The sequence below is a fragment of the Ambystoma mexicanum genome, chromosome 13, assembly GCF_040938575.1.
Source record: "Ambystoma mexicanum isolate Mex_15411 chromosome 13, UKY_AmexF1_1, whole genome shotgun sequence".
Lineage (NCBI taxonomy): Eukaryota > Metazoa > Chordata > Amphibia > Caudata > Ambystomatidae > Ambystoma > Ambystoma mexicanum.
In genome coordinates, this window is record NC_090938.1 from 731,334,983 (window position 1) to 731,348,349 (window position 13,367).

General features: G+C 42.6%; 1 protein-coding gene across 16 annotated transcripts in view; it reads right to left on the reverse strand.

Moving 5' to 3' along the window:
• TNXB (tenascin XB) overlaps nucleotides 1–13,367 on the reverse strand; it is a 687,232-nt gene that overhangs the window by 329,266 nt on the left and 344,599 nt on the right. For all 16 annotated transcript variants that reach the window (XM_069634959.1, XM_069634963.1, XM_069634962.1 and 13 more), the window contains exons 4-5: nucleotides 4,233–4,348; nucleotides 2,685–2,838 (exon numbers count right to left, since the gene is read on the reverse strand). In XM_069634959.1, the coding sequence (XP_069491060.1) occupies nucleotides 2,685–2,838; nucleotides 4,233–4,348 (270 nt within the window). The remainder of the gene's footprint in view (nucleotides 1–2,684; nucleotides 2,839–4,232; nucleotides 4,349–13,367) is intronic.

The window sequence follows — 13,367 nt, forward strand, 5'->3', positions numbered from 1 at the left end:
GTTACCCTTCGTCGAGGGGGTGTCTGAATAAATCCTGTGGGTGTTGGTACATGTGTGTGTATAGCATACATGCCAGTGGGCATTTTCAGAAAAATTCAATTGGTGGTTGTGTGTGCGTGTGTATTTGCAAATGTACTATCCATATGTGTTTGTGTTTGACTCTGCTGCACACTCCCGAAATATACATAACATTGAAACTATTTTAGATATTGTATAGCTCAAGCTTGCCATCTCCGATTTTCAAATATTTTGTGGCATGCATCATTTTTCACTTAAAGGTTCCGCAGTGCTCTGCCTAAGATTTTAGGAGGGCAGAGCATTTTTCTCTTTTGGAAGCCACTCAAGTATTTTTGGAGGACAAAAAGACATTTTGAAAGAGCAAAGAGGTACTTTCGGAAGACAACACCACCAAATTTAGCCGAATTAAACTTATTCGGGCAGCACTTGCCTTAAAGGGGTGGGGTGCCACATCCGCTTAGGACTTCTTGGTAAATCCAGAAAATCCAAACAGACAATCTCGAAATATTTTTCCAAAAATGCTGTTTGTTTGGATCTATTGTAAAGCCAAAGCAATACCACCCTTCAAAGACCTTATTTTTAATTACGAAAACATTCATCCATTGTCTGCCATCATTTCTGGTACATGCTTTTAGATGTTTAGATGTGAATAAACCTTTGGCTTCCAAATCTGGCGAAGATTCATTGACATAAGAAGAACATATTTTCATATTTTTGTATGTAAAGTGTTCTGCAACCTTAACGTCAGTGTAGCTATCACAACACCATAATGGGCAGAACATGTATATTTTACCATTATAAGCAATGTATCTATTTGGAGGTTAATATTTTGACTCCTTATTTTATATTCATGGGCTGTTGTTATTTTCTTCCAAAAGATTTTGGCATGGAGCCCATGGTATTGTTATGTTACATTTATTTGTAATGCGCACATCTAACAAAAGAGGTCTCTTGGGGCCATCACAAGGAAAGCCAGCAACCCTTAAGGGAAACGTCAGGTGTTCGGTAGTAGCTATGATGTTAGTTGACACAGTGACTCATAAGATCGGAAACAAGATTTAGAAATATACACTTTCTGTCTTGACTTGCCGAAATGGTATGGTCCAAAGACGGAAGAGAGTGATGGAAGACGCCCACGACTGCAGTGGATCCGTTTGGCACAGAAGCTTGATGGGCCATAACTAGTTGCTCACATTGGAATAACTACACCAGAGCGGCCTAATTCTCAGTGAAGTATTGTCATGTCACTGGGCATTAAACACCCACAACCAAACCTTCAGCTAAATGGTCTGAATCGAAACAAGCATCAACAAAACCACCAGTTTTGGTGTTTGCTTATGCATTGGATGACCATTTAGCAGGTCCCGGCATAATACACAGCCACGCTAGCACTAGCAGGTCCTATAATGTCTAGCTAGTGCCATCATTTTCCAGGTAAATGAGGATACACACTTACAAAGGGCATTCTGTCAGACAAGCGTGGCACTGCTGGCCTTACCCAGACTTGTAAGGCAATGTGCGGGCATCCTCCACTCAAAATAATTCAAACTAGCTATGCTAGCATGTAATCACAGTAAAGTTACAGCATATTTTGAGATGGTGATATCACGTGAAACCGCTGTAAAGTTACAATGGCTAATTAGAAATGCTGTGCATAATTAGTAAATACCATGTAAAGATCAAAATACATAAGAGTTACTGTTTGGGGTCTTGCAGTACTATTAATAGAGATGGTAAAAATACGTTTGTCTACTGCTATGGATATCATTCTTTTATTCTTTTTACTATTTCTATTAGTATTGCCGTGCAAACACTGACATGCACATATCATATTTTCAAGCATTTAAAACTTTACTAGCTATTTAGAACATAGTTAAGTATTCAGAGTGAATTCGAATTGAGATAGTGATATCACTGTCTGCACCATGATGATATCTCTATCTCCAACAGTGCTCTAAATGCACCCTGATTACTTAAATAGCACCTACATAGCTAGTAAAAAAGCTCAACCGTGTGTGCAATTAGTGTTTGTATATAAAAGCATTACTAATAGACAGTAAAAAGGCTATAATCTACCGCAGTAGACACATGTCTTTTAGTGTTTTCTAATCGTGTGCAAACGCTAGCCTGTACTCATTTTTAATTATGTACTGTGTGTATCTGACATGTTTCAATCAGATACACCTCACAGCACTGCAAGATACAGCTGATTGGCACAATGGCAAAAGAGGCTACAGTGGGTGTGGTCCAGACATGCAATGGGAGGGCAGTAGGAGGGACATTCCATAGCCATTGCCGTAGCCAAAGGCGTACATAATGGTAGGACACATGTCCAAAGGACCCCTGCAGGCTGTGTGACCATTGCTGCATCCAATCTTTCGAAATAGCTTTGGCTTGTAGAGGGCATTTTACTGCCAACTATGAAACAGAACTAAAAATGTGGGGATGAGCAGAATTCCATTGAACTCCAAATTGCCTAGTAGAATTGGTTGAAACCCCTCAACAACTGTGGGACCCTCAATATCCGAAAAGTCACAAAGTGGAACGGCATTTGTTTCTTAGTGTCTGCACAGCTGCATCCACGTTTACATCATTCAGAGCCTTCCCCAGGATCACTCTCTGGAATGGTATGGATAAGTGAGACTGGACTTTGAGCCACCCCTTACGTGTTGTGATGGTCATTGTTGTCTCTGGTCCTAGTGTCTGGTCCTTCTGTGTCCGGATCGTGACCAAGTACTCCTCTCCAGGGGCCAGCCCGGATTGGTTAAACGCAGTGGCGGTGCTTCTGAGCCGGCTGGACAAAACACCATCATCCTCTTTCTGCAATAGAGACAGACACAAGAGTAAGGTTTTGTGCATCTGTGGTGCAACCTGGGACTCATCGAGCACCCCAGTGTGTATGACAAGCTACAGTGCAGAGAGCCAACTGCCCTGAGCTTCCATTAAAGTGCATGATGCACAATTGAGAACCTCATTTGAATCTCCATTAAAATACGTAGGGTATGAGACACTGATGATCTTTCTCTGAAACCCCATTTAAATGCTTTGGGTCCAAGTCCTGTCCTGGTTATTCAAATACTTTGCTTGCTTAGACCCTATAGCAGTGCATTGGGCTGAAATAGATCCTTGCTCGGGAGCCCCTGTTGAAATAGATTGGTACTTAAAAGATAATCAGAAAAATACAACACTCTTGGCAGACTAGGTTTCAATTGGTAAAACCCTAATGAAGAGTTGCTCTTCACTCCACACCTTTGCCATGGAGAACCTAGATCTCCTTCTGCAATTATTATTTATTGAGGGGAAAGTTAATGTGGGTAAACACTCTACTTTTCTTCCATTCCTCTTTGTATTCACACCTACTTCTTTCTTTCAAGTGTGTGATTTATCTTGGTCACTGGGATGTTGACATCTGTTCAACTCTATTGACATGCAGGCATGAATGAATGGTTATACTCAGAAAGGACAGTTCACATAGATGTCTCCAGAAGCTGGGTGCCAGTGTGCTGAGAGTATGCTGTCTAGGGATATAACTACCAACAGTTCAAGGTTACAGTGATGTAGAAATGTTTGCCATATATTGGCCAGGTCTTTGTGCACTCCTAGGCTTTTGGACTAAGGCAGCCATTTTCGTTTGCTGTTAGCTGTGTTGGTTTTCAACTTCTCTCCTGCAACTAGTACTCCATAAAAACCTGGGCTGGACAGGCAGGGCGGGGGGTCAGTCTTTTCTGATACCAATGTAGTAGGCCCAAGATGATTAGGTCCACCTACAATAACCTCCCTTTTGTTCACCCCACTCTTATACTAGTGGGGTGGCTGCTCAAGAGTAAGCAGTGGTTATTTTAATTGACTCCTGGGAATAATCCCTTTCTGTTCCATCTGGTAAGTTGTTGTCTCATGGTGTCGCTTTTGTTTCCCTTCCACATCTAGCCTATCTTCTCTTTTATTTATTGGCGGTAAAGCTTTTTTTTTGTAACATGGGTGACTGCTTACTGGAATCAGCATTTACAGACCACAATTACTTTGAGTTCATAGATTTTGACAGAGCCCATTTAGAATAGTTCAACATGCACAGTTCTCTGCTTTGACCCTCCAAACTAGTCATCATATATAAAATGCTTAATTATAAATGAAACACAATGTAGCACTGGAAAGATGCCCACTCTGCAACCCCCGGAGCAGAGGCCAACTCCTATGGTCCATTCACATAGTATTACCGTTGGGCGGAAGGAGATCTCAAAGCCATCCACAGGTGTTTGTGGGCGCTGCCACTCCACAGTCACAGACGTCTCCTCACGTGCTCGGACCCGAAGGCCTTCAACTGCAGGCACCGCTACAACAGGATATAAGCGCACATCATTGTTAGTGGACAACCACTTTCATATACAGGCACACATGTCAATGGCACTTCCTGTCTCATCTCTCTCACACCTCCTCTGTCTCCCCTCTCTGGAAATGTGTGTCCACACCTGCTGACATATCCAATTTTCATAGCTGGGATTATTTTTTTTCTTTGCCTCTGACATACATCAGTAAGTGCCTTCATTCAAATATGTGGGCTTTATCAGGTCAATAGAATTATTGACACTTTCTATACACCCTCAAGAAACCTTCACTGTACTATAACATATTCACTTTATTTACCAGTGCTTTTTTTCTAAAATGGGTGCATGTCACCATAAGCACGCTTCATATTTGGTGCAATGCTACCACCCAAAGTTCAGCCATGCATAGTGAAACATTTGTCATTTACTGCAAGCACAGTTTGTTTGCAGCAAATGTCAAATCAAAGTTTCAAGCATCCCCATACTCACAAGCCGAGTTAATTACCGTGCAAATGGTGCTCCCCCTTCATAAAATCTCCTCCCCTATGCAAGTGAGCTAGTAGATTTTGAAAGCCCGACAAGGGTAATGGGTTCGGGCATTGAAGTGTTGGGCAGGTGGATATGGCGGTGAAATCCCCCCATTTAAAAAAAAAAGGGCAAAACATTTTTCAAATAAAGGAAAACTAAATCAAGGGGAAGATAGTCTCTTCTCATAAAGGGCAATTTGAATTTACAACATGGAACCACAGATGTGGGTGACTATGAGAAAAAGCCCTCTGCTCGAGACTGTGAGATTGAGCCCATTTCTACGAGACTCAGGAACAAACTCCTCAGACTTCCTGTTCATGCTTTGTGGCGCTTGTAGCGTCCACTCTGGCCCATTTTGTTTCCATTCTCTACCATTTCGATTTCCCCCATTGCACTTTCTGTGCTCTCTTTCTGACCCTTCCTTTCACCCATTTCAAACATGTCCTCTTTCTGCTAACACTTCCTGTTTCCAGTCCAGCCTTTTCTCCTCTATGATGCATCCCGTTTCTGCTCTGAATGTTTCTCTTGACACTTTGTGATTACTCTTTGATATTTCCTGTTTCCTACACATTTTTTATTTTTACTTACCTCAAAATGCTATTGTACAACCGACACTCATCTCATTCGAACCATAGATGATACTGCTATCACTAATAATACAATAATGCTCTGTCAGAAAGCACACATCATACTGGATTTTCTTTTTGTGCTTTATTTATTTATTTATATTTATATAGCGTGCAAACAGCCCACGGGCATTGAGGCGCTGTTACTTGCAAGAGCTTAGTTACAAGGGTATAGGAATGGTAGCAGTCGTTGGCACATTATGAATGTTACAAACATAATTATCATTACAGCTTATGCATTTGGTCATAACATTACATCTTATGCAGTGGGACATATGATTAGTATTCATGCTGATGTAAGGGACTTTATGTGAAGAGGATGGTTTTCATAGCTTTACGTAAAGCGATGAGGGAGGGCTCACCTGGGATTGTGGGAGATAGGGCATTCCAGTGTGTGGGTGCGAGGTATGGGAAGCTGGATCCACCTGCTCTGGCTCTTTAGTAATTGCTATTTCAGTTGCCCAGTAAAAAGGTACTTATTTCACTCCATTGTCTCAGATCACAAAATGATATGAGCTAAAAAATATTTAGGAATTTTACTACTGTACTTTCAAAACACACAACACCTGAAATTGTCTGATAAGTGCACCTGCGTGTAATGATTGTTTGTCAAGGGCATGCCACTTGTTCTGTATGATGTGTCAAAATATTTTAGATGCCACAAAAAGTGTACATTTTTGTATATTTATCAAGCAGACTTATGGAAATAATGTAAGCAGTTTGAAAAAGAAAGGGGTTTACTTTGTGATTCAAATTGTTGTTTTGAAAGATTAGAATGCTAACAGGAGTGTGGGGGTGTTGAGTCCGAATGCACCTCATGCAGCTCAACCCACTCTAACATTCATATTTACTAGGATTACCAGCCACAGGCAAAGAAGTATACGTCGCTTGATGAAAATGAATACCTATATACCCCAATTACAAGTTATTTAGTTTATTGACTGCCTGCAATGAAACAGATGGCCCTAGCAGAATCTCTATACATGCGTGTCTTTTCTTTCTCCACAGAACTGCTGAATAGGAACAGTCTAATGCCTGTTAAAGCGAGTAATACAGAAAAAACACTATCCACTTTTCTTGCCTAACATCGCTACTACATGGGCACTCCTTGTACAGGGTTCAAAATTCAAATTGTAAGCTACTAGCCAGCCATAAAAAAAGTCACTCAAATTTTGCAACCTGTAGTTTGCAACTCATTTTTGCCCCCCTGGGTAAGATTCTGTTTTTTAGCCCAGTATTTAGCTCCAGAAACACGGTGCCTAATCTGAAATCATTATGCTACAAACTTCTGTGCGTATTATTGAACCCAATGGACCTGGCTCTGATAACCTTTGCAGTGTAAGTGGTAGAATGTGCCAGCTTATCCCTTTCACGTGTGGCAAAAAAAGTCAGCAAAATTCACAAAATGTGTCAGAATGCATGCATCATGGATGCACACATTCAGATGTCTTTTACCCCCATGCTCAATTTTGCAAATCAAGGGGTTTTTCAGTGCATTGCAAAGTGTATCCCAAATTCTCAAATGCACATAAAGCAAACACCTTCCCCGGGACAGCAGCTGTGTGAGCGCTGCTGTCCACTTTCCATTTCTATCTCCCAGATCCGATTAGATTTTATTTTTCATTTTTAGGAATTTCACAGTAACATGCCCTTTCAGGGCTCATGGCTGTGAAATGTGCTACCATGCCTGACGTGTGTGCTGATATCCTATCCTACACCAGTGTGTGGTACATGCTGCCATTGCTGCTGTATGCAAGTCAGTTGGCCAGTGCCTCATTTCTGGTGGTGCAAAGCCCCCTGGAAATGTGCAGGTCAATTGTTTTAATAAGGTGAACTGGGCATTTTCTAAAACTAGGTATCTAAATTAAGCACACCCTCTGCCACTTTAAAATGTCAGGTTTTCTGTGAAATCCCAGTGACCCGTTACTCAAGAAGGTATCCAGTAATATGGTTGCTGAAAATAATTGCAGTTTTTACAAAAATATTCAGCGAAAAGCCTGTGGTACCCGGTAAAAGTGTTTCCATTATATCACACAAGGGGAGCAGGGGTTGTGGGGGTGTCCCCGGTTCCCCTTGTGCGGTATAATGTGTCCGGGGGTGTCCCCTGCATCCATTACATGTATTGCACGGGCTACACCGCAGCTTTTTTGCTGCGATTATTTTTTAAACGGCCATTTTCACTGCGACTTTATTACATAGAACCTTTTCGATGTCCCTTGCAAACCTGTTGTTCTTATATCCTTCAAAATGCTGTATTTCTTTTTGTTAGGCTCTATTGAAACATTGGATTTGCCATCTTATAAGCAGTCCAGAGAAAAAATACACTCCTGCCTGTTCGATCTTTCTTTGCCAGCAAGTACCCTGGAACCTGTGCAAGTAAGTCTCTTTCTTGTAGCTATAGCGATGACAGGCTGGTAGGATGTCAGCCAGTCACTGTGCTCTCAGAATTTAGACTAAGAAACCAGGCATAGCGGCTAATTTTGTTAAAAGTGGTAGTTACATGAAGGGGACCACCAACATTAGCACTTATGTGCTGCTGGGTCCCCTGTACGAGATGTTCCACTTTTACAAAAAAGAGTGGCAAATAAAAGAGTATAAAAATAAGCAAACTCGCCTTTTCTCTTTCATTTTATTCTTTATTGTGTAAATAATGTAAATGCTGCATGCAAATGATGCTTTTCTGACAGCTTCTGCAATGGATTCCAAAGGTATTCATTTGTATTACTCCTACATAAAAATCTCATGCAGGTGTAAAAGCCAGGTGGCATTTTAAGGGAGGAGAATGATTGCGCAGCAGAAAGGCTCTAAACGTTTTGTGGGTATCCTGTCGTTTTGCCGACAGGAATTCCTACGAAGTAATTCTATCAGAAAACAAATCGAAATAAGGGGAGTAAGGGATTAAAAGGGGTGGGGTAGGGGAATTGGTATAGGGAAAGGGAGTTTGGGGGGACCACCCCCCATAATTAAAACAAAAATTGATGCGTTTTTTTCAATGGAATTACAAGAAAGTAAATTACTTCAAAGTAATTCCAGTCGGTAAAACGACATGGAACCGTTTTGTGCCCCTACTCCACCTTCAAATGCATTATAAAATCCCATGGAGTATAACATTAAGGTGTAAACAGTTTTCTCCTTGCTTTTGCGTTGTAAAATGACCCCCTTGGTTTACAAATTGTATTACCCTTTCTGTACAAAATAAAGAGAATGTGTGGGGATGATGACAATGCTCAAAAATCAAAGTCGCAAGAGTGTCTCCATGTGTCAGGGTGTAATGTGACGGAGGAGGCCATTCTATCTCTGACAGTCTATCTTCTGTGTCGACAGAATAGGATCCTCCCCTCTTGCTCCAAAGGGTTCTGTCAAAGAAGTGTTCAGCCTCACCAACTTCCAGAAGCAAAGTAAACAAACTAGGTTAAGTGACAGGTGCAATGGGCCCATTTAACGTTAGAGGGTATAGAGACACATATTTATTGGTTGTGAGGGATTTGTTGTCTAAATGGTGTGCGTGTTGAAAGATATTTCGAGTAGCAGTATTATTAGATTTCTGGAACATTTATTTTGGAGAGAGGATTTTCCCACAAGATGCTTGTCAGATAACGGTTCCCAATTGGTCTCAAAGGAACTCAGAGAATTGTTGGGTAAATATGGAGTTGAGCAAGTCACCACAGCGCTTTATCACCCTCAAGTTAATGGTTGGGTGGAAAGCTTCAATAGGACGTTGATGGAGGTAATAAGGACGGCTGTTGCCACTGGGGGTGATTGGACCCATTCTGTAATGGAAAGGACATTCCAATATAGGTTGGCGCCGCACAGTGGCACCAGGATTTCTCCTTTTGAAGTTTTGAGAGGAAGGAGGCGGAATTCCCATTTGTGTCCTGGGTGGATGGGAAGATCCAGAATGGTGGATGTTGCTGTTGGAGGTATGAGAGAGAAGGTGAGAAGGAGTAGTGTCAGAGCTAAGGAACATTATGATGATATACATTGTTGTAGAGACGTTTGTGTGAGAGAAGGTGATTGGGTTAGGGTGAAATTACCCATCAAGGTGTGTAAGGGAGCTTCGATGTACTCCGAGGCCAAGGAGATTGTGAAAGATTTGGGGTCTTCCATTTTGGTCAAGGGGGGTAGTGTGTGGAATAAGGAAAGAGTGGCTGTGCTTAAGTCGGACGTGTTACAGTGATCCCTCTACAGCTTTGTTGTTTTCTGTGTGAAAGCAAGAAGGAAGGAAGGTGTTAGGAGTGTGTATCGTTATAGGATTTCATTTCAAGTAGTGCAGGCAAGCTTGGCCTGGTATGTTCACCTGCTACTTAACAACTGTTATGTATGTTTGGAAGCATAGCTGAGAGCTTCTAGAATGCTAGCAAGGTTGGTTCCAACGAGCAGTTTGTTGGAGGTGTTCCCTGGATGGGGGTTGTCAGCCGTACTACTTAAATAAAGAACCCAGTGTTTTATACTGAAGCTTGCTGGAGTGAGGACGCCGGACCGAAGTCGGGACATCACATAAGTCAGGCGAGGAAAGGACCTGACGACGTAAGTTACGTGGCGCCCTTTTGATTCCCACAGCAACGTGACTTTCTTGTGAAGCGTGTTTGAAAGAGTTTCGTTCTGTAGCCCGGAGCTTCGGATATGTGGCAAAGTGCTCTTTCCTTGCCGCTCCTTTGCACGGAATTGGTTTTGGACCTCTTACCTTTCGGTGAATGAGAGAAATGAAACAACAATGAGCTGGGGCACTGTGGGTCTCAAGTCATAATAGTCTGGCCCCCCCCTTGCAGTGCTGCAGCGTTGACTTAGTGGGGCAACTCAGATTGGGTTGCTCAACAATGGTTTGGCTGGGAGGCAGCCTGAGTGCCTCAGTGTTTTGCAGGTGGGCGTACACGAGGTTTGTCGCTCAGGGAACATGGCAAATATACCGGCACCTGGGTTTTTCTTGGTCATTGCTGGGGAGCCCAGAGTGAGGTGGGCAGAGTGGAAGGAAGGGTTTGTTAAGTATGCCCTGGCCAGGTTTGGGGCAAATAATTCCAACGAGAGGAAAGAAGCCTTGCTTTTTCATTGTTTAGGTCCTGCAGGACAAGATATATTAAGGAAGTTACCTGAACCCACAGACTTGGGGGATGTTGGTCCGTATGAAAAAACACTGGCTAAACACTATCAAGTTGAGGAAAATATCATTTTGGAGAGATATATGTTCGCCCCCAGGGAGCAGAAAGCTGATGAAAGCATAGAAGACTTCATTACGGCTCTCAGATGGCTTGCCGTAAAGTGTGGGGTTACACACTGTCACGATAAACATGTGAGAGACCAACTGATGATAAAGTGTTCTAATGATAACATTAGAAAATAATTGTGGAAAAAACGTAATTCCTCACTTGGTAGAGCCATAGAGATAGAAAAAACTGTAGAACACACAGAGAAATGCATCAAAACGCTCCAGGTGGACAGGTTAAGTGAACTGAATATGGACAAGGTGAAACTGGAAGACGGGCCGGTGCATGAAGTTGTCAAGATTCCACACAAACAAGTGGCAAGTGGTGTAATGAAAAGGTCTGACAAGAGGTTGGAGAATCACAATGACAACAAATCTTGTGCCGGCAGGGGTGCGGGCCGACAATGGACACCATCGAGAGATATCAGGTTCTCTCCAAGGGATTTTGGACCTGTGAGAAACAACCGTGCTCCGCATGTTCGGAGATGTTACAGATGTGGGAGCGCATCACATCTGGCTTTTGATAAAGATTGTTTGGCCATTCACATTGTATGCAGGGAGTGTGGCAGGAAGGGGCATCTTGCGAGGTGTTGTAGCAATATGAGTGGTGGTGTGTCGCAGACCAATGAAGTCAGTGCAAGCTGTGATTATGATGATTATCGTGAGTTGGTAAGAAAAGTTGTAAATTCGGTATATGCTGTTGCAGGAAAAGTAAATAAATCGAAACCGTATGCCCAGATTCTAGTGCAGGGAATACCAGTATCAATGCTAATTGATAGCACAGCTGATTACATATTGATTAGTGTGCAAGTGTGGAAGGAAACATTTATATGCTGTACATTAAGGGAGGACGGTGTGAGAGCTAATGCGTATGGAGGTGCACCAATAGACATTTTGGGAAGCTGTGAAGGGGAGCTACAATTTAAAGGCAGGAAGACAATGGCTACCATATATGTGGCAAATAGGGAAGGGGAATTACTCTCTTGGGATGATCAGGCTGAATTGAAGATCAGACTAGAGGCGGGTCATCCTGATCAAGTGCAGGCAGTGCATAAAGTTGAAGATGCAGAAAATGGTAAGCTTGGATGCTTGAAGGGTTTTGTACATAAAATTAGCTTGAAGAGAAGCTTTGAACCCAAAATAACTAAGCTACGTACAGTACCGTTAGACCTCAAAAAGGAGGTGGAGAGTTAGTTGGTGAAGATGGAGGGTGATGGTGTAATTGAGAGGATACAATCGTCAGAATGGGTTAGTCCCATTGTCATTGTTAGGAAATCCAATGGGAAGATCAGATTATGTATTGACTTGCGACATCTTAATAGCATGATCATTGCAGACAGGTTTCCGTTGCCTCAAATAGATGACTTGTTAACAGGTGTGACTAGTGCTAAGGTGTTCTCCATATTAGACTTAAAGTCAGCATACCATCAGATTGAATTGCACGAAGAGTCAAAGGATCTCACAGCTTTCATCACTCCCATTGGTTTGTTTTGCTCCAGTAGGATGCTGTTTGGTTTCATGTCTGCTGCCAGTGTATTTCAGAGTATCATGCATAAGTTTTTGGGTGGTGAGAGTGGGGTTATGTGCTATCAGGACGACGTCCTGGTGTGTGGACGCAGTGAAGTTGACCATGGTGAGAGACTGATGAGGGTAATGATGATTTTGCGTGAGGCAGGTTTGACTGTGGCTATGGAAAAATGCGGAGGATGCAGTAGAGGCAATTAAATCCATGTCGCTTCCCAAGTGTAAGGCGATGTATTATCGTTTCTTGGGTTGGTTGAATTTTACGGGAAATTCTTAAGGGGTCTTTCCCATAGAACAGGAGCAATGAGGAAACTTATCCGGAAAGGGGCCGTTTTTAAGTGGGTTGAACACTGTGAAAAGGAATTTGCTGATGTCAAGAAGGCGGTTTGTAGCGCTTCCATTTTAAAGATGTTTGAAGAAGGAAGGTAAACAGGGTTATTTGTGGATGCCATTGACTATGGGTTGGGGGCGGTTTTGATGCAGGAGGATGGCTGAGAGCTACAGACAATTGCATTTGCTTCTAGGACTTTAAAGGATAAAGAGTGTAGATACTCTGTGGTGGAGAAATAAGCATTGGCGTGTGTATGGGGTGTTAAAAAGGTCAAAGGTTTTTTGTGGGGAAGGAAATTCACCATATGTACGGATCACAAACCCTCAGTGAGTATATTCTCGAAGGGAGGTCTTGAAGGTGTCTCAAGGAGCATCATGAAGTGGGTGAGTGCCTTACAGGGTTTGCAGTTTACCATGTTACATGTGCAGGATAAGAGTAATGTCATGGCTGATGCTCTTTCTAGGTCAGTGGAGCAGAAGGTGGTGAGTTCGGAATGTGTTGTTCAGGATTTTGATGAAGCTGGTGACATTTTTCAGGTGCACAGTAGTTTGAAGAAGGAGGAATGGGATGCAGCTTGTGGTGAGGATGCCCCATACCAACAGGCTTTGGCATCGATAAGTGGTGGTAAGGTCAAGTTGGAGGATAGTTTCATGGTAGGGTATGGCAAGGTAAGGAATGAACTGTGCCTGCAAGGAGATGTCATCAGTTGGTGGTGCCCAATAAGATGAGGAAGGCAATGGTATATTTGGAGCATGTGGATCACTTGGGAGTGGCCAGGACGAAGGGGTTGGTTATGGCTGAATTTTGTTGGCGCGGGG